The sequence below is a fragment of the Glandiceps talaboti genome, chromosome 10 (genome assembly GCF_964340395.1).
Source record: "Glandiceps talaboti chromosome 10, keGlaTala1.1, whole genome shotgun sequence".
Taxonomy (NCBI): Eukaryota; Metazoa; Hemichordata; class Enteropneusta; family Spengelidae; genus Glandiceps; species Glandiceps talaboti.
Window position 1 is genome coordinate 21,807,441 of NC_135558.1, and position 22,749 is coordinate 21,830,189.

Genomic DNA, 22,749 nt, shown 5'->3' on the forward strand with positions numbered 1-22,749 from the left:
AATTGTACATTTTATTTCGTTGACGATGCTTTACAGACCACTGGCACTTGAGATATTAGATTAACAAACAAGCAAATATTCAAAATGGCAGCCCTCGACAAGGCAGACAGCATGCAAGAAGCGAAACCAAACAAAAAAGTAAGTTTTCTTGCTTTTCGAACGATTAATTGGTATAGAGATTTGCCATTATAATAGCTAAGATCCACACTGTCTATGAAATGTAAAATCTTACCACCTGAGTGCCTGTCGTCAGTTTGAATTGATGTGCATTAAGCAATACCGGAAGTACGAATGTAACTTGTGTTTTAGCACGTGTGTACGTGTGTCAATGTGTGTTCACGTCCCAAATATTATTCAAAAGCTTTTATCGAAGGTCGTTGAATTATTGTTCACATGATGCATGGTACCAGTGATCGACGTAAATTACTAAGAATTCCCCATACGTTTCTTCTGGTCCTTCAGGAAATATACCTTTGAAATAGTGGTACCGTACATGTATGCACAATAGTAATTAGTATCATTTATTTAAATCAACAACTTGACAAGAACACAACAAATCAACTACAGACACTGTCTTATGTTTGCCTAGTTAAATAAAATAAAATGTAAACAATTAGTTAAGAAAAGCAAATACACGACAAAACAATATATGAATACAATATATGACAATGAAAAACACAAACAATTTCTACAGCTAATAAAGGCCATTGGTCAGTTGGTAGTGTTGCTACAAGTAGTACAACCGCTATAATTGTAGCATCTGTTGCAATTTTGAGGGCTTTTCCTTCTGGTTTTGTGTTTTTTTTCCTTCCGATGTTTAACTTGAAGCAAACGCTACAATTCCTGTAACATTACCACAAATAGACGGAAGTGATTCAGAACTGAACTGCAAAGTTGTGTCGATTTTTTTTCAAAATTACACCTTACCCGCCAAAAAATCGGACATTTCCTAACTCCAACATTAATTGCAGAGCTGCCAAGACCCAATATTCAGAGGATCCATGAGTTTTTGCATACCTATATGTAAGCAACCATTCTTTGTACATTAAATGATGTAATCATTAACTGCATGGGTACTTAGGGGTAATTGCACTCATGCTTGCAGTGTTTCCTGCTGCACTTTCACTCACTACACTCATGAAACTACTGCTGTAGAGAACACTGCAAACACTCATGCAAATAGCCTACATTTGTAAGTATGCCATACTTGAACTCACATCATGGGTTTGTCTTTTAAAAATATTTCAGAAGACTGTAAGGTATTATGTAGAAACTACTCCATCTAGCAAACAATCAGTACATGATGATGATGATGATGATGACGTTAAAAGGAGAAAAGGAAACAAAAAGAAGAGAAGTATAGAGGACACTGGTGAGATCAAAAGGGGCAGTGCTGATCCATTTGAAGGGCCTGTACCAGTTCCTAAAGAAAAAGTTAAGAAATATTCTAGGGGAGATAAAGTAGACACAAAGAAGGTAAATATCATGATTTTCTTACAAATATGTCTTTATCTTTTGAGTCTTTAGATTGCATGTTTCACGCCATCGACCCCATGTTTGTTTGTTTGGTGGATATAATGGTGGTTAATGTGTTTTATTTAGGAAACAATTCAAGACATGAGACATAAAAGAGTTTTACAACAAATAGAGGATACATTTGAAGAAGCCGTAGAAAGAGCTGCAAGATCTGAATTACTCCTCACAGAAGATACCGGGTAAGAGAAATCTTTAAATGTTACTAGTATTGGAACAACTTGATGGGAAACAGTATAGTTCGATTGATTCTGAGAAAACATGTACATAGCAAACTAAATTATACTTTTTATTTGTAGTTTTTCATATTTCAGTTTCATTATTGTGTTAGATATGTCATGCAAATCAGATTAGAGTTTTTTGAAATAGCGGGATAAATTCTTTGTGTAATTTGTCCTTTGATTTTCACCTTAGTTTATTCACAGACAAGTAAGAAACAAATCAATGGGGATGAGGTGTGTGTGTGTGTGGGGGGGATTGTTCTGAGGTGTTAATAGGGGGATTATGAGCTCAATCATCAATCTCATGTAGGCAGCAAGGGTCTCTTTTGTTTCAAGATACACTGAAAGTTACCAAGTGACACAAGTTGCTCTTTGTGAACCATCAGTTTTTGTTAGCACAACTGAACTGATGTTCAGTAGTGCTATAGGGATCGCCCGGCGTCTCTCTCTGTGTGTGTGTGTGTGTGTGTGTGTGTGTGTGTGTGTGTGTGTGTGTGTGTGTGTGTGTGTGTGTGTGTGTGTGTGTGTGTGTGTGTGTGTGTGTGTGTGTGTGTGTGTGTGTGTGTGTGTGTGTGTGTGTGTGTGTGTTATTTTGGTGTTTTCTTTTGCCAAATTAACAGTGAAAGAAAGTGGTACAATGTCAACAGTACATTTACTTGATATGAAAACTACCCTTACATTGTTGTTGTAATGTACATCAAACATTGGCATTATAGGAACTATCATGGCTAAAGAAAATGTTCTTTGGTAGGTTTTGAATTATACTGTTAACTTTTTTGATGGTCTGTTATCTTACCCCTACTTCCATTTCAAAGGTTTCTTGAAGCTGATGAGGGTGAAGAAACATTTAAAATTGCACAGACAGATATAGCAGCAGCAGTAGATATAGCCAGTGCACAAAAAGTAAGTACTGGTACTCTATATAGCCAGTGCACAAAAAGTAAGTACTGGTACATTGTAGTTGGTTTCAATGGTCCATTTGGCTTTGGTTGATAAGACATATTCTCCTAGCATTTGATTATAACATATATATTTAGTCTCGAGTCAAACCAGGCTTTGTGTGATTCATTTCATATTCATTGTAATTATAATACTTGTAGTATACCCACAACTCACAGCCTAGATTGTATACTTGTAGTATACCCACAACTCACAACCTAGATTGTATACTTGTAGTATACCTACAACTCACAGCCTAGATTGTATACTTGTAGTATACCCACAACCCACAACCTAAATTGTATACTTATAGTATACCCACAACTCACAACCTAAATTGTATACTTGTAGTATACCCACAACTCAAAACCTAGATTGTATACTTATAGTATACCCACAACTCACAGCCTAGATTGTATACTTGTAGTATACCCACAACTCACAGCCTAGATTGTATACTTGTAGTATACCCACAACTCACAGCCTAAATTGTATACTTGTAGTATACCCACAACTCACAGCCTAAATTGTATACTTGTAGTATACCCACAACTCACAGCCTAAATTGTATACTTGTAGTATACCCACAACTCACAGCCTAAATTGTATACTTGTAGTATACCCACAACTCACAGCCTAAATTGTATACTTGTAGTATACCCACAACTCACAACCTATATTGTATACTTATAGTATACCCACAACTCACAACCTAGATTGTATACTTGTAGTATACCCACAACCCACAACCTAAATTGTATACTTGTAGTATACCCACAACTCACAACCTAGATTGTATACTTATAGTATACCCACAACTCACAGCCTAGATTGTATACTTGTAGTATACCCACAACTCGCAGCCTAGATTGTATACTTGTAGTATACCCACAACTCACAACCTAAATTGTATACTTATAGTATACCCACAACTGACAACCTAGATTGTATACTTGTAGTATACCCACAACTCACAGCCTAAATTGTATACTTATAGTATACCCACAACTGACAACCTAGATTGTATACTTGTAGTATACCCACAACTCACAACCTAAATTGTATACTTATAGTATACCCACAACTGACAACCTAGATTGTATACTTGTAGTATACCCACAACTCACAGCCTAGATTGTATACTTGTAGTATACCCACAACTCACAGCCTAAATTGTATACTTGTAGTATACCCACAACTCACAGCCTAAATTGTATACTTGTAGTATACCCACAACTCACAGCCTAAATTGTATACTTGTAGTATACCCACAACTCACAGCCTAAATTGTATACTTGTAGTATACCCACAACTCACAGCCTAAATTGTATACTTGTAGTATACCCACAACTCACAGCCTAAATTGTATACTTGTAGTATACCCACAACTCACAGCCTAAATTGTATACTTGTAGTATACCCACAACTCACAGCCTAAATTGTATACTTGTAGTATACCCACAACTCACAACCTATATTGTATACTTATAGTATACCCACAACTCACAACCTAGATTGTATACTTGTAGTATACCCACAACCCACAACCTAAATTGTATACTTGTAGTATACCCACAACTCACAACCTAGATTGTATACTTATAGTATACCCACAACTCACAGCCTAGATTGTATACTTGTAGTATACCCACAACTCGCAGCCTAGATTGTATACTTGTAGTATACCCACAACTCACAACCTAAATTGTATACTTATAGTATACCCACAACTGACAACCTAGATTGTATACTTGTAGTATACCCACAACTCACAGCCTAAATTGTATACTTATAGTATACCCACAACTGACAACCTAGATTGTATACTTGTAGTATACCCACAACTCACAACCTAAATTGTATACTTATAGTATACCCACAACTGACAACCTAGATTGTATACTTGTAGTATACCCACAACTCACAGCCTAGATTGTATACTTGTAGTATACCCACAACTCACAGCCTAAATTGTATACTTGTAGTATACCCACAACTCACAGCCTAAATTGTATACTTGTAGTATACCCACAACTCACAGCCTAAATTGTATACTTGTAGTATACCCACAACTCACAGCCTAAATTGTATACTTGTAGTATACCCACAACTCACAGCCTAAATTGTATACTTGTAGTATACCCACAACTCACAACCTATATTGTATACTTATAGTATACCCACAACTGACAACCTAGATTGTATACTTGTAGTATACCCACAACCCACAACCTAAATTGTATACTTGTAGTATACCCACAACTCACAACCTAGATTGTATACTTATAGTATACCCACAACTCACAGCCTAGATTGTATACTTGTAGTATACCCACAACTCGCAGCCTAGATTGTATACTTGTAGTATACCCACAACTCACAACCTAAATTGTATACTTATAGTATACCCACAACTGACAACCTAGATTGTATACTTGTAGTATACCCACAACTCACAGCCTAAATTGTATACTTATAGTATACCCACAACTGACAACCTAGATTGTATACTTGTAGTATACCCACAACTCACAACCTAAATTGTATACTTATAGTATACCCACAACTGACAACCTAGATTGTATACTTGTAGTATACCCACAACTCACAACCTAAATTATATACTTATAGTATACCCACAACTCACAGCCTAAATTGTATACTTATAGTATACCCACAACTCACAACCTAGATTGTATACTTGTAGTATACCCACAACTCACAACCTAAATTGTATACTTATAGTATACCCACAACTCACAGCCTAAATTGTATACTTGTAGTATACCCACAACTCACAGCCTAGATTGTATACTTGTAGTATACCCACAACTCACAGCCTAAATTGTATACTTGTAGTATACCCACAACTCACAACCTAGATTGTATACTTGTAGTATACCCACAACTCACAGCCTAAATTGTATACTTGTAGTATACCCACAACTCACAGCCTAGATTGTATACTTGTAGTATACCCACAACTCACAACCTAGATTGTATACTTGTAGTATACCCACAACTCACAGCCTAAATTGTATACTTGTAGTATACCCACAACTCACAGCCTAAATTGTATACTTGTAGTATACCCACAACTCACAGCCTAGATTGTATACTTGTAGTATACCCACAACTCACAACCTAAATTGTATACTTGTAGTATACCCACAACTCACAACCTAGATTGTATACTTGTAGTATACCCACAACTCACAGCCTAAATTGTATACTTGTAGTATACCCACAACTCACAACCTAAATTGTATACTTATAGTATACCCACAACTCACAGCCTAGATTGTATACTTGTAGTATACCCACAACTCAAAGCCTAAATTGTATACTTGTAGTATACCCACAACTCACAGCCTAAATTGTATACTTGTAGTATACCCACAACTCACAACCTAGATTGTATATTTGTAGTATACCCACAACTCACAGCCTAGATTGTATACTTGTAGTATACCCACAACTCACAGCCTAAATTGTATACTTGTAGTATACCCACAACTCACAACCTAGATTGTATACTTGTAGTATACCCACAACTCACAGCCTAAATTGTATACTTGTAGTATACCCACAACTCACAGCCTAGATTGTATACTTGTAGTATACCCACAACTCACAGCCTAGATTGTATACTTGTAGTATACCCACAACTCACAGCCTAGATTGTATACTTGTAGTATACCCACAACTCACAGCCTAGATTGTATACTTGTAGTATACCCACAACTCACAGCCTAGATTGTATACTTGTAGTATACCCACAACTCACAGCCTAGATTGTATACTTGTAGTATACCCACAACTCACAGCCTAGATTGTATACTTGTAGTATACCCACAACTCACAGCCTAAATTGTATACTTGTAGTATACCCACAACTCACAGCCTATATTGTATACTTGTAGTATACCCACAACTCACAACCTAAATTGTATACTTATAGTATACCCACAACTCACAGCCTATATTGTATACTTGTAGTATACCCACAACTCACAGCCTAAATTGTATACTTGTAGTATACCCACAACTCACAACATAGATTGTATACTTGTAGTATACCCACAACTCACAGCCTATATTGTATACTTGTAGTATACCCACAACTCACAACCTAAATTGTATACTTATAGTATACCCACAACTCACAGCCTATATTGTATACTTGTAGTATACCCACAACTCACAGCCTAAATTGTATACTTGTAGTATACCCACAACTCACAACATAGATTGTATACTTGTAGTATACCCACAACTCACAACATAGATTGTATACTTGTAGTATACCCACAACTCACAACATAAATTGGTATCTTAAGGATGCAGGTGTCATAAGAAGACCTAAGTTGTCTTTGGGGAGCATAAAGATGAAGAAGATGAGAAAGATATTCAGGACCGATCACCTCCAACACTTCATAACAAACAAAAGCCCAAATCAATGACACACATAGAATCTAGGCTGTGAATTGTGGGTATTAGCCCAAATCAATGACAAGTATGGAATCTAGGCTATGAATTGTGGGTAATTGCCCAAATCAATGACAAGTATGGAATCTAGGCTATGAATTGAGGATAATAGCCCAAATCAATGACACACATAGAATCTAGGCTGTGAATTGTGGGTATTAGCCCAAATCAATGACAAGTATGGAATCTAGGCTGTGAATTGTGGGTTATAGCCCAAATCAATGACAAGTATGGAATCTAGGCTGTGAATTGTGGGTAATAGCCCAAATCAATGACAAGTATGGAATCTAGGCTGTGAATTGTGGGTAATAGCCCAAATCAATGACAAGTATGGAATCTAGGCTGTGAATTGTGGGTAATAGCCCAAATCAATGACAAGTATGGAATCTGGGCTGTGAATTGTGGGTAATAGCCCAAATCAATGACAAGTATGGAATCTAGGCTGTGAGTTGTGGGTAATAGCGCAAATCAATGACACACATAGAATCTAGGCTGTGAATTGTGGGTAATAGCCCAAATCAATGACAAGTATGGAATCTAGGCTGTGAATTGTGGGTAATAGCCCAAATCAATGACAAGTATGGAATCTAGGCTGTGAGTTGTGGGTAATAGCCCAAATCAATGACACACATAGAATCTAGGCTGTGAGTTGTAGATAATAGCCTAAATGAATGACGGACATAGAATCTAGATTATTGTATGTTTAATAATATTTATCAAAAAGCATGGTTATTAAAAGAGTTATTCCAGGTATTTATAAATATAGTGATACTGACAATTCTGTATATATAGACAAAATAAGTATTGTATTGTCAAAGATGAAAGTATAGTGTAAGACAACTTTCTTTCTTTTTTCTTTCTAGTATTTTGAATTGACATTGAACCAGTTTGGACCATATCAACTTGACTACACCAGGAATGGTCGACATCTTCTCCTTGGTGGAAGAAAGGGTCATCTTGCAGCAATAGATTGGGTCACCAAAAACTTGACCTTTGAAATTAATGTCATGGAAACAATAAGAGATGTCCAGTAAGTTCAGTTTCAATCTTTATGCTGGGTGTATGTAGTCCAAGGTATCCAACCTCAGTTGATACCCAAGTAAGACTCAGTTGATACCTAGGACTACCTAAGTAAGGTTCAATTGATACATGTGACTATCTAAGTAAAGCTCAATTGATAGTGGGACTACTTAAGTATAAAGGCTCAATTGATACCTAGGACTACCTAAGTAAGGTTCAATTGATACCTGGGACTACCTAAGTAAGGCTCAATTGACACCTAGGACTACCTAAGTAAGGTTCAATTGATGTCTGGGACTACCTAAGTAAGGTTCAATTGATACCTAGGACTACCTAAGTAAGGGTCAATTGATACCTGGGACTACCTAAGTACATGTATAAATGCTCAGTTGATACCTGGGACTATCTAAGTAAGGTTCAATTGATACCTGGGACTACCTAAGTAAAGCTCAATTGATACCTGGGACTATCTAAGTAAGGTTCAATTGATACCTGGGACTACCTAAGTAAAGCTCAATTGATACCTGGGACTATCTAAGTAAGGCTCAATTGATACCTGGGACTACCTAAGTAAGGCTCAATTGATACCTGGGACTACCTAAATATAAAGGCTCAGTTGATACCTAGGACTACCTAAGTAAGGCTCAATTGATACCTGGGACTACCTTAGTAAGGCTCAATTGATACCTGGGACTACCTAAGTAAAGCTCAATTGATACCTGGGACTATCTAAGTAAGGTTCAATTGATACCTGGGACTACCTAAGTAAGGCTCAATTGATACCTGGGACTACCTAAGTAAAGCTCAATTGATACCTGGGCCTACCTAAGTAAAGCTCAATTGATACCTGGGACTACCTAAATATAAAGGCTCAGTTGATACCTAGGACTACCTAAGTAAGGCTCAATTGATACCTGGAACTACCTAAGTAAGGCTCAATTGATACCTGGGACTACCTAAGTAAGGCTCAATTGATAACTGGAACTACCTAAGTAAGGCTCAATTGTTACCTAGGACTACCTAAGTAAGGCTCAATTGATACCTGGAACTATCTAAGTAAGGCTCAATTGATACCTGGGACTACCTAAGTAAGGCTCAATTGATACCTGGAACTACCTAAGTAAGGCTCAATTGATACCTGGGACTACCTAAGTAAGGCTCAATTGATACCTGGGACTACCTAAGTAAGGCTCAATTGATACCTGGAACTACCTAAGTAAGGCTCAATTGATACCTGGAACTATCTAAGTAAGGCTCAATTGATACCTAGGACTACCTAAGTAAGGCTCAATTGATACCTGGAACTATCTAAGTAAGGCTCAATTAATACCTGGACTACCTAAGTAAGGCTCAATTGATACCTAGAACTATCTAAGTAAGGCTCAATTGATACCTGGGACTACCTAAGTAGGGCTCAATTGATACCTGGGACTACCTAAGTAAGGCTCAATTGATACCTGGGACTACCTAATTAAGGCTCAATTGATACCTGGGACTACCTAAGTAAGGCTCAATTGATACCTGGAACTATCTAAGTAAGGCTCAATTGATACCTGGGACTACCTAAGTAAGGCTCAATTGATACCTGGAACTACCTAAGTAAGGCTCAATTGATACCTGGAACTACCTAAGTAAGGCTCAATTGATACCTGGAACTGCCTAAATATGTCAGTCATGTAGTCAAATTCAGTACTTGGTCACAAGTCAAGTCAAGATTGCACCTAGCATAAATACCCAGTGGTTTTAGGAGAGGTCAATCAGGTTTCTGAGGTCCTCACTCCTGGAGTAAGTACATAGTTATTTTAGGAAAAACAATCTTATTTCTTAAGCTAGAAAAGTTTCAAAAAAAGGTTTAGATGTGTTCATATTTATACTTTTGATTGTTAACTTTGTTTATTATTAATAACTTTCATTAATGTGGCACATTAGTATTTGATAATTATGCTGATAGTCATCTATATATTTCATGTCAATATTGTATCATTCACATTGTTAGTGTTGTCTGTATTCATATATGTTTTATTTTCATATGCACAATGCTTTCTTGCTCACATTTATTAATGTATTCATATCATGATAACGTACACACTAAAAGCACCAGATTTTCTTGTTACCCTACAGATGGTTACATTTAGAAACAATGCTAGCAGTAGCACAGAAGAAATGGTTGTATATATATGATAACCAGGGAACAGAGTTACATTGTGTCAAAGCGTTCCATGAAGTTTTACAGATGGAATTCCTTCCGTACCATTTCCTCCTAGCAACATCAGTATGTATTCATTTCCTCCTAGCAACGTCAGTATGTATTCATTACACCCCCCCCCCCTCCACGGAAGGGAATGCTATTACAATGGGTTCTGCCTGTCTGTGCATCCATGTGTGCATGCATGCGTAAATGCACAGACACTCTATTCAAGTGTCTACCCCCATATTACCAGATACAAGCTATCTTTGGAGACATTGACCTTTAACCTTGACCTTCAGTGCTAATTATCAAAATCAAGCCAATTCCTGCCTATCACAGAGACACATTGTGGTGTTTACATATTGTCAATTTCAATTAAATCATGTTTTACAAGTAATATTGAAGAAAAGAAGCATACACAAGCATTATTTTTGGGGCTCATGTTATTTTTACTGGATGGCAGCCATATTTGTAGTAAACAATCACTATATTTCAAGGTTAGCTCTGGCTATGTAAGGGGGGGGGGGTTTAGTTACTCTGTCTAATGACAGTTAAAATGGTCAGCCCCAACAAAGTCACCAGTCTGTGTGGTGGGGGAGGGGGAGGGGAGTCAAAGGAATCGAAAAGGCTGCATTTGGAGCTCCTTTTAAGTTTTAGATCATCATCATGGTAAAATATGAGTTAATATGTCTGTACTTTCTGTTGTATTGAACAGTCATGATTTACAAATTAACTAAAAAATGTTGATACATGGAGACTATGTTAAAGTGTCTACCCCTATATTGCCAGGTTTAAACTTTTCTTTTTAGACATTGACCTTTGACCTAGCCCTTGGTCTTCAGGTTCAGTTACTGAAATTCAGCGATTCCCTGCATTATCAGACACTTTGTAGTATTTATTTGTTGCCACCAATTTCTTTTAAATCATGTCTCCATTCATTTATTCATTCATCATGAAATGATGATGCATATTACAACGATAACAACATGGATGGGTAAGTAAGTTAATAAAGATTAAAAAGTAAGCAAATATCCATAGCAACAAGACCATGCCCATAGCAACAGCCAAATGGGGTTTATATTGCAAAGATAACCATATGAATTAATAGACAAGTGAATAAATATTCAAAAAATGTATGCAAATATACCCAAAACAACAAGACCATGCCCATAGCAACAACCAAATGATGGTAGATAACAACAGGGATGGTTAGGCAAGTAGATAAATACATATACAAGGTATCTAAAGGGGTCTAAATGTATTTAAAAGGGGAATGCAAATATGCCTAGCAACATGCCCATAGCAACAGCCAATTATGCATATATGGTAAAGGTAACAACAGGGCTGGATAGGTAACCAGATAAATATAACAAAAAATGTGTAGTTGTGCTACAATACCTTTGGTGCTATTTTGTAGGATGAGAACTAAAATGGTTTAACCCCCCCCCCCCCCCCCCATACCAATGAATTTTCCTGTCTAAATGTGCAATAGATAGTGAAAAAAAAAAACTTCAGATGATAGATTTGGAGAAAAATATAATGCTGATTATGGTAATTTCACAATATCTACTGTTTAGCTCTGATACTTGTTATTATTTACAGTAGCATTAATGGTGAATCTACATTCTACCTCACCATTCCGTACTAAGGTACTACGGATCACATGAGATAGCGCTTAGTACACAAGTCAATGCGGTAGTATTACCACAAGTCTAAACGCAACAATTCTTTAGGCTCTGTTGAAAAATCTGTAAGTTTGCGGGATCTGCCCGACAGACACAAAACAGAGCTTTCCAGGGTGTGCTCAAAATATTACTTCACGCACACATCTACTATTCTCTAAAATTTCGTTAGAGATTCACCTTTTTTTTGCCGCCGTGAATTAAGGCACAGCCACTCGACTTCAGTGACACAATCTTATATGATGACGATGTACGGAATAGTGTGTTACATATATACTTAGTCAGTGTGTGTGTGTGGGGGGAGGCATGGATTTTTCCATCTGGCCAATGTAAAGTCACTGACCCCCTCCCCCATCTGTAAAACTGAAAACAGGCTGACTCCCCTGTCACTCAATTCTAAAACATAGTGACCCCCACCCCCCTCGCGATATATGATATTTACACACAGACAGACGGACAATGTAATGCATTGTGTATATGTAAAGTTGTTTGAGCGTCACTCCAGGTGAAGTAATGTTTAAAAAATGGGGAAAAGAAAAAATTCCACAGTTCAAACAAGGTTATACCACTGTAGATTCATGGAATTTTTTCTTCCATCAAAATTCAAAACACAATAACTCCCCCCCCCCCCCCCCCCCCCCCCCCCCCCGTCTGACTGGTCGCTTAATGTATAGGTCTATAGTCTTCATGTCAAAATGTTCATCTTCTTTTTCAGAGTACAACAGGTTTTCTGCAATACTTGGATACTTCAATAGGTCAGGAAGTCCTAACAATAGCAACAAGACAAGGAAGACTTAATGTTATGACTCAGAATTCAGCCAATGCTATTATACACTTGGGACATCCTAATGGTAAGATAGTTATGTAAGCACCCACCCAGAGAACCCTACATCTCCTACCATTTAATACTTAGCACCCAATTAAAGAACACAGTCCCCCTCCCCCCCTTCTCTGAAATCCCAAATAATTATAGCCTTAGGTGATGTAAAATCATGAAATGAATCTCCAAAAATCATAGTTTATAAAAAATGTCTGTATTTCCTGGAGTGATGTTCCCCTTTTGATTTTTTATTTAAAGTTATATGTACAAGACTTAATGATACATATTTGATTTGTTTATATTTTCAGGTACAGTAACGCTATGGAGTCCTAATGTAAAAGAACCTTTGGTGAAAACGTTATGCCACAAATCAGCTGTCAGATCTATAGCTATTGATAAAACAGGGCTGTAAGTCAGATATATATTTTATGCCACAAATCAGCTGTCAGATCTATAGCTATTGATAAAACAGGACTGTAAGTCAGATATATATGTTTTATGCCACAAATCAGCTGTCAGATCTATAGCTATTGATAAAACAGGGCTGTAAGTCAGATATATATTTTATGCCACAAATCAGCTGTCAGATCTATAGCTATTGATAAAACAGGGCTGTAAGTCAGATATATATTTTATGCCACAAATCAGTCGTCAGATCTATAGCTATTGATAAAACAGGGCTGTAAGTCAGATATATATTTTATGCCACAAATCAGCTGTCAGATCTATAGCTATTGATAAAACAGGGCTGTAAGTCAGATATATATTTTATGCCACAAATCAGCTGTCAGATCTATAGCTATTGATAAAACAGGGCTGTAAGTCAGATATATATTTTATGCCACAAATCAGTCGTCAGATCTATAGCTATTGATAAAACAGGGCTGTAAGTCAGATATATATTTTATGCCACAAATCAGTCGTCAGATCTATAGCTATTGATAAAACAGGGCTGTAAGTCAGATATATATTTTATGCCACAAATCAGTCGTCAGATCTATAGCTATTGATAAAACAGGGCTGTAAGTCAGATATATATTTTATGCCACAAATCAGTCGTCAGATCTATAGCTATTGATAAAACAGGGCTGTAAGTCAGATATATATTTTATGCCACAAATCAGTCGTCAGATCTATAGCTATTGATAAAACAGGGCTGTAAGTCAGATATATATTTTATGCCACAAATCAGCTGTCAGATCTATAGCTATTGATAAAACAGGGCTGTAAGTCAGATATATATTTTATGCCACAAATCAGCTGTCAGATCTATAGCTATTGATAAAACAGGGCTGTAAGTCAGATATATATTTTATGCCACAAATCAGTCGTCAGATCTATAGCTATTGATAAAACAGGGCTGTAAGTCAGATATATATTTTATGCCACAAATCAGTCGTCAGATCTATAGCTATTGATAAAACAGGGCTGTAAGTCAGATATATATTTTATGCCACAAATCAGTCGTCAGATCTATAGCTATTGATAAAACAGGGCTGTAAGTCAGATATATATTTTATGCCACAAATCAGTCGTCAGATCTATAGCTATTGATAAAACAGGGCTGTAAGTCAGATATATATTTTATGCCACAAATCAGTCGTCAGATCTATAGCTATTGATAAAACAGGGCTGTAAGTCAGATATATATTTTATGCCACAAATCAGTCGTCAGATCTATAGCTATTGATAAAACAGGGCTGTAAGTCAGATATATATTTTATGCCACAAATCAGCTGTCAGATCTATAGCTATTGATAAAACAGGGCTGTAAGTCAGATATATATTTTATGCCACAAATCAGTCGTCAGATCTATAGCTATTGATAAAACAGGGCTGTAAGTCAGATATATATTTTATGCCACAAATCAGTCGTCAGATCTATAGCTATTGATAAAACAGGGCTGTAAGTCAGATATATATTTTATGCCACAAATCAGTCGTCAGATCTATAGCTATTGATAAAACAGGGCTGTAAGTCAGATATATATTTTATGCCACAAATCAGTCGTCAGATCTATAGCTATTGATAAAACAGGGCTGTAAGTCAGATATATATTTTATGCCACAAATCAGTCGTCAGATATATAGCTATTGATAAAACAGGGCTGTAAGTCAGATATATATTTTATGCCACAAATCAGTCGTCAGATCTATAGCTATTGATAAAACAGGGCTGTAAGTCAGATATATATTTTATGCCACAAATCAGCTGTCAGATCTATAGCTATTGATAAAACAGGGGTAAGTCAGAAGTCCTTTCTTGACTGTCTCTGTTTATCTGTCTGTATGTCTGTCTTGCTTGTATTAATTTTGTCTGCCTATCTTGCCTGTCTTTGTTTGTTTGTTTGTTTGTCCGTCTGTCTGTGTGTATGGCTATCTTGCCTGTCTGTCGTCTGTCTTGCCTGTCTTTCTTTGTCAGTCTGTTTGTTTGTTTGTTTGTTTGCCTGTCTGTATGGCTATTTTGCCTGTCTGTCTAGCTGTCTGTCTGTTATGCCTGTCTGGCTGGCTGGCTGGCTGGCTTTCTTGCCTCTCTATCTGCCTTGTCTTGTCTGTCTCTGATTATCTGTCTGTATGTCTGTCTTGCCCATCTCATCTGTCAGTCTGTCTGTCTGTCTGTCTCTATCTTTTAAAGTTTAAGAGTTATTTCCTAGCGACTGTGTCTGTCTATTGTAGGTATATGGCAACCTCAGGACAAGATAGGAGACTGAAAATATTTGACATCAGGACATACAAACCTTTACAAATCTATAAAATATCAACAGGGGCTACAGAACTGTCTTTTAGTCAAAGAGGTCTTCTAGCTGCAGCATGTGGTAATATTGTTGAAGTAAGTAATAGCAATGTCTAATAGAGGATGGTAATATATGTATTTCAAATTATAATATGCTTGTCATATGTACAATTTGATTGGTTAATAAAATGACATATGTTGCCCTTCCCCCTCAAGATAGATTCTACAGAATTCAGTGGTAATTTATTCTGTAAAGAGAGCTCCTTCTATATTTTAATGCTACATTTAAGTTTCAACAATGAGTATCCAGTCTAATTACTCCATATTTGTATGAACCACAGTACTACATTATACTAATCAAATTGTGTCATATGGATAGTGGATGGTTAAGCAACGTTCACCGGCCCTGATGTGAATGTGTAGCCATAACACATGTAGGAAAGGAACAATGGTACTCGGTTAGATGGGGAAATAGAAATATCAATGACAATAACCTCATTTTGGACTAGTCAATGACAGTTACCTCATTTTGGACTAGTCAATGACAGTTACCTCATTTTGGACTAGTCAGTGACAGTTACCGCATTTTGGACTAGTCAGTGACAGTTACCTCATTTTGGACTAGTCAGTGACAGTTACCTCATTTTGGACTAGTCAATGACAGTTACCTCATTTTGGACTAGTCAGTGACAGTTACCTCATTTTGGACTAGTCAGTGACAGTTACCTCATTTTGGACTAGTCAGTGACAGTTACCTCATTTTGGACTAGTCAGTGACACTTACCTCATTTTGGACTAGTCAATGACAGTTACCTCATTTTGGACTAGTCAGTGACAGTTACCTCATTTTGGACTAGTCAGTGACAGTTACCTCATTTTGGACTAGTCAGTGACAGTTACCTCATTTTGGACTAGTCAGTGACAGTTACCTCATTTTTGACTAGTCAGTGACAGTTACCTCATTTTGGACTAGTCAATTACAGTTACCTCATTTTGGACTAGTCAGTGACAGTTACCTCATTTTGGACTAGTCAGTGACAGTTACCTCATTTTGGACTAGTCAGTGACAGTTACCTCATTTTGGACTAGTCAGTGACAGTTACCTCATTTTGGACTAGTCAGTGACAGTTACCTCATTTTGGACTAGTCAATGACAGTTACCTCATTTTGGACTAGTCAGTGACAGTTACCTCATTTTGGACTAGTCAGTGACAGTTACCTCATTTTGGACTAGTTAATGACAGTTACCTCATTTTGGACTAGTCAATGACAGTTACCTCATTTTGGACTAGTCAGTGACAGTTACCTCATTTTGGACTAGTCAGTGACAGTTACCTCATTTTGGACTAGTCAATGACAGTTACCGCATTTTGGACTAGTCAATGACAGTTACCTCATTTTGGACTAGTCAATGACAGTTACCTCATTTTGGACTAGTCAGTGACAGTTACCTCATTTTGGACTAGTTAATGACAGTTACCTCATTTTGGACTAGTCAGTGACAGTTACCTCATTTTGGACTAGTCAGTGACAGTTACCTCATTTTGGACTAGTCAGTGACAGTTACCTCATTTTGGACTAGTCAGTGACAGTTACCTCATTTTGGACTAGTCAATGACAGTTACCTCATTTTGGACTAGTCAGTGACAGTTACCTCATTTTGGACTAGTCAATGACAGTTACCTCATTTTGGACTAGTCAATGACAGTTACCTCATTTTGGACTAGTCAGTGACAGTTACCTCATTTTGGACTAGTTAATGACAGTTACCTCATTTTGGACTAGTCAGTGACAGTTACCTCATTTTGGACTAGTCAGTGACAGTTACCTCATTTTGGACTAGTCAGTGACAGTTACCTCATTTTGGACTAGTCAGTGACAGTTACCTCATTTTGGACTAGTCAGTGACAGTTACCTCATTTTGGACTAGTCAGTGACAGTTACCTCATTTTGGACTAGTCAGTGACAGTTACCTCATTTTGGACTAGTCAGTGACAGTTACCTCATTTTGGACTAGTCAGTGACAGTTACCTCATTTTGGACTAGTCAGTGACAGTAACCTCATTTTGGACTAGTCACTGACAGTTACCTCATTTTGGACTAGTCAGTGACAGTTACCTCATTTTGGACTAGTCAGTGACAGTTACCTCATTTTGGACTAGTCAATGACAGTTACCTAATTTTGGACTAGTCAATGACAGTTACCTAATTTTGGACTAGTCAGTGACAGTTACCTCATTTTGGACTAGTCAATGACAGTTACCTCATTTTGGACTAGTCAGTGACAGTTACCTCATTTTGGACTAGTCAATGACAGTTAGGGAGTCTTTGCATGCCTAGTTTCGTTTACATAGTATACTGTAGGCATAAGGCATTAACATAAATACTGAAGACTCCTAAGCTTTCTGGGTCATGATAGTTGTAGTCTAGTTTCTATACGGTATCATTACCATTTACACCTCCATGCACTCACAGTATAGTCAAAGTTGTTACTCGAGAAGTCCTGAGATGCATGAAGTGCAATTTAAAATTCATCCTCAGCCACCCACACAGTCATTAACATCATGTCTTTGTTAATCAATTTAATTTACAAAATTCTAACAAATATCACAGTCCCTCATAAAATTATTATTTTTGGGGCAGTTATGTAATGTCCAAATATGGTATATTTGTCTGCTCAGAATGCTACTTATACACTATAATAGTTGGGGTTCACTGATTGGATGAACAACTTTTTGTGCTGATTGAGGGACATTGACCAGACTTGGTGTAGTTAGAAACCACATTGGTAATCAGACTAGGAATACTGGACATCGGCCATTTCCATGATTGTTCAGGTTTATTGGACACAGACTTCATATGGCTAGAAAACATTTTGTCTTTTTTTAAGAATGACGAGGCATTATAACATTAAAATCGATACAAGTCACTGTGTGTCTAATTAGTCCCTGCGGACGAAGTCCGGAACGGGGACTTATGGATTGGGTTCCGTCTGTGCGTCCGTGTGTCCGTGCGTCCGTCCGTCCGTCCGTCCGCAGCCGTTTCTTGGAGATGCCTGTACCGATTTTTTTCAAACTTGGTACAGGGGCAACATGCTATGGCATACATATGCACGTCAATTTGTTTTATGATATGATCCAATATGGCCGCCTAGCAGCCATTTTGTTTGCGAATTTTCCCTGTCTAAAGCCATAACTCAGACATGCTCACACAGATCTCATTCAGAGTTGGTATTAGGACAGTGTTCTATGGCATATATGTGCATATTCATTGTTGTCATGATACGATCCAATATGGCCGCCTGGCAGCCATTTTGTTTGTGAATTTTCATGTCCAAAGCCATAACTTAGACATGCTTGAACAGATCTCATTCAAAGTTGGTATTAGGACAGTGTTCTATGACATACATGTGCGTATCCATTTTCATTGTGATACGATCCAATATGGCTGCCTGGCAGCCATTTTGTTTGCAAATTTTCCATGTTCAAAGCCATAACTCAGACATGCTTGAACAGATCTCATTCGAAGTTGGTATTAGGACAGTGTTCTATGACATACATGTGCATATCCATTTTCGTCATGATACGATCCAATATGGCTGCCTGGCAGCCATTTTGTTTGTGAATTTTCCATGTCCAAAGCCATAACTCAGACATGCTTGAACAGATCTCATTCAGAGTTGGTATTAGGACAGTGTTCTATGACATACATTTGCATATCCATTTTCATATTGATATGATCCCCCATACCCGACCAATCCTTTATTGTTGTAGGCATGTTCCATGTCTGACAAGCAGACACAACATATCTAAGTCTGTTTGATTTAGGTTCACAAGTGTTGTTGCGTGATCAGAGTAGTAATAATTCCTTAAAACCCAATCATAGGACTATGTCATTCTCAATGGCTTGTTTATTGTGTTTTCAGTTTATCAACATTTTATCAGAGCAGAAACCAAGTTAAGATATGAACAACAAGATTACAAAAGGTGACAGTTATCAATCTTACAAATGAAATATTCATGTACAAAGTGTTGACTTTAAATTTATTTCTTTTTTACTGTACAAACAGGTGTACAAGGATGCATGTGTTAAAAGCACAGAGAAACCATACATGATACATAGATTAAAAAACAACATTACAAGTTTACAGTTTTGTCCATATGAAGATGTTTTAGGAATCACTTATGAAAGGGGATTTGCAAGTTTACTTATACCAGGTAAGTGAAGGACAAATAAATGATAAATGATCAGGTATATGCTTCATATCAATATATTGAATTTGTATGGTGCTGGGGAAGCTAACTTTGATGGATTAGAACTCAATCCTTACCAATCTAAACAGTTTTGTATTTCCATTACTAGGTGCTGGGGAAGCTAACTTTGATGGATTAGAACTCAATCCTTACCAATCTAAAAAGTCTCGCAGAGAATGGGAAGTCAAGGCTTTAATGGAAAAGGTGTGTATCATATTGTAGTTAGGTGACTTTATCAATGTGGTGCCGTACAGGTAGGAACTAATAGTTTTCTTTTTAATGAATTATGCTTTTTGCATTCATTGGGCAATTTTATGACATGACTGCATTTATCAATAATGCACATTCTGTTTATGATATTTCATTGAAACATGAATAGCACTAACTAAATTGTCAAAGCCATGAGATACTATGAAAGAAGATTGGTGTAGGTAATTATATTTTCACAATGTTTTCTTTTGCCTTTCATGATGACTTGTGGTACATAACAGTATAGATGCAGTATAAGTACTGTATTCTACTGAACACAGATTTAGAACAGATGAATTAAAAAATTAATTAATTAATTAAAATCAATTATTAGATAATTGAATATTTTTTTTCAAACTGATTTTAGATCCAACCAGAAATGATCACTTTGAATACAAATAAATTATCAGAAGTTGACTCAGCCACAATGGAACAGAGATTACAAGAAAAGAAAGATATCTTGGTAAGTTATCTGATTGTCTGTCTCCCCCGAGAGTTCAATCTGAGATATCATGGTAAGTTATCTGATTTGTCTGTCTCCCCCTAGAGTTCAATCTGAGATATCATGGTAAGTTATCTGATTTGTCTGTCTCCCCCTAGAGTTCAATCTGAGATATCTAGGTAAGTTATCTGATTTGTCTGTCTCCCCCTAGAGTTCAATCTGAGATATCATGGTAAGTTATCAGCACCACATTCAATTTGCACATTCATGATTTTGATTAAACTGATGTCATTTCTTGAAATGCTGAATCATGATCATGATTATTTACATGTAAACATTTTTTTAAAAAGTTTCAAACCTTTCCTATGAGTTTAGCGATTTTACATTGTCAAAATGATTACAATGATAACAAATTACTAATCTCACCGAACACAATTTATTTACATATATTTTCTGTCTGTAATATCTAACTTGCCGTCCGCCATGTGCATGTGATCTCCTTATATTACATTGTGTGCCATCTTGTAATCACATCATTTATAGTTTCAGACATGATTACTGATTACCAATAACAATTGTCATTGGTAGTTATCAAATGTGAAATCATGATTGTGATCGATAAATCTTGATTATGATTGTGCAAATCGAATGCATTCCCCGATTTCTCCATCTCCCCTTAGAGTTCAATCTGAGAACTGTATCTTGTAATAAACATGACAAAATTGTTGATTGAATTGTAACATATTTGTTGATGTATTGTAAATGGAGCCAGAAAAGTAAAGCTGTCCATCTGAAATGTTTAGAAATGACTCTCCTGGTATCCCTCGCATATCCCAGTGTCACTCTCCTGGTATCCCTCCCATATCCCACATCATTCTCCTGGTTTCTTTCCATATCCTGATGTCATTCTCCTGGTAATTATCCATATTCCTGCACCATTTTCTCTTGTTCTCACCCCATTTCCCTATGTCATTTCCTGGTGTTTCTCCTATATCTTAATGTCACTTTCCTGTTTTTTCTGATGTATCCCAATGTCACTTTCCTGGTTTTAATCAAATACGCTATTTCAACAAACAGGGCTATATTCCAGCTGCCAAGTTTGAACCCAGGTTTAAGAAGAAAGGTCGAAGTTCAGCATCAAAGAAAGAAAAGAGAAAGAAAGGAGTGATTGAGGAGAGAAAGAGGGTAAGATTTGTTTTCTAATTATTACCATCTATTATTTTCTTGAAATGGAATTAGAAAAAATTAACATTTTTAGATTTAATGTTATGGTAAAACTGGAATTATAGACTTAAACATGAATACAGACTTATAGCAATTATATCTTTATCTGGATATCTCAACCAAATATTGACAAGGGCAATCAACGTCATGCAACTAAAGTAAAGTATGGAAACCATCACTATATTGTGATGAGGACAAGAGTAGCCACCAATGTTCGTTCATGTATCAACTTTGAACTCCGCTTTCAGGTTGATAAAAACATAATGATAATTTGGTCAGAATATGCTGACAAAGAAATTAGTTGTTTTTAGTATAGAAATAAAAGTTACTATAAATATGTTCATGTTATTTATCAATGGTTCCATTTATAATACAATGTTTTATTTATTGTTAGAAAGAGAGGCTACTGTAAATGGTCTTACAATGAGAATAACACTCTGTTTTGTTTCTTATCAAATTAACCTAAAACATTACCAGTAAAATAGTTTGTATTGCTATGATTTTCAACTACAGGACACATTGAGAAAAGAAATTGACAAGAAGGAAGCAGCTGATAAAGTTAGGAAAGCCATGGAAAGAGAAGACATTTTAGAAGGCACCAGACCAGTTCTTGACAGATTTAAAAAGAAATCTACCTAGTAGATATTTCACACAAAAATGAGTTATTGACAAACTAACTCATTCACTTGGGACTGATTTATTATCTCTTCTCACAAAACTTTGATGGGAAAACAAAATATATCTATATTATGTATGACATTCCATGCTGCATGTCATGCATGTCTGAAATGAAAATAAAAGGAATCTTCTGTATTTACCTGTGTTTCAGTCTTTAGATACCTTTTAATTACAATAACAAAAAAGGTGAAAACTGGATGGAAAATAGAAAAATAATTTGTTTGCATCTTTACGCTTCACCCCTAAATATATTTTTGGGGTGTTTTGCTTTTTGGAGT

General features: G+C 36.5%; 1 protein-coding gene across 1 annotated transcript; it reads left to right on the forward strand.

Moving 5' to 3' along the window:
• Positions 1-96: 96 nt before the first annotated feature.
• On the forward strand, positions 97-22,616 carry LOC144441107 (WD repeat-containing protein 46-like). Its single transcript, XM_078130637.1, has 14 exons — positions 97-138; positions 1,249-1,476; positions 1,603-1,715; positions 2,570-2,657; positions 8,045-8,211; positions 10,323-10,473; positions 12,787-12,922; positions 13,200-13,299; positions 15,568-15,721; positions 19,695-19,842; positions 19,988-20,082; positions 20,495-20,590; positions 21,647-21,754; positions 22,307-22,616. The coding sequence occupies exons 1-14, from the start codon at positions 112-114 to the stop codon at positions 22,430-22,432; spliced, it is 1,737 nt and encodes a 578-aa protein (XP_077986763.1). The 5' UTR covers positions 97-111; the 3' UTR covers positions 22,433-22,616.
• Positions 22,617-22,749: the final 133 nt, after the last annotated feature.

Bases quoted from the DNA above. Each gene is read 5' to 3' on its own strand.
- LOC144441107 (XM_078130637.1), top strand. From the start codon at position 112: ATGCAAGAAGCGAAACCAAACAAAAAA. The intron at 2,658-8,044 runs GTAAGTACTGGT...TTTTCTTTCTAG, and splicing joins ATATAGCCAGTGCACAAAAA to TATTTTGAATTGACATTGAA. The intron at 20,083-20,494 runs GTGTGTATCATA...AACTGATTTTAG, and splicing joins TCAAGGCTTTAATGGAAAAG to ATCCAACCAGAAATGATCAC.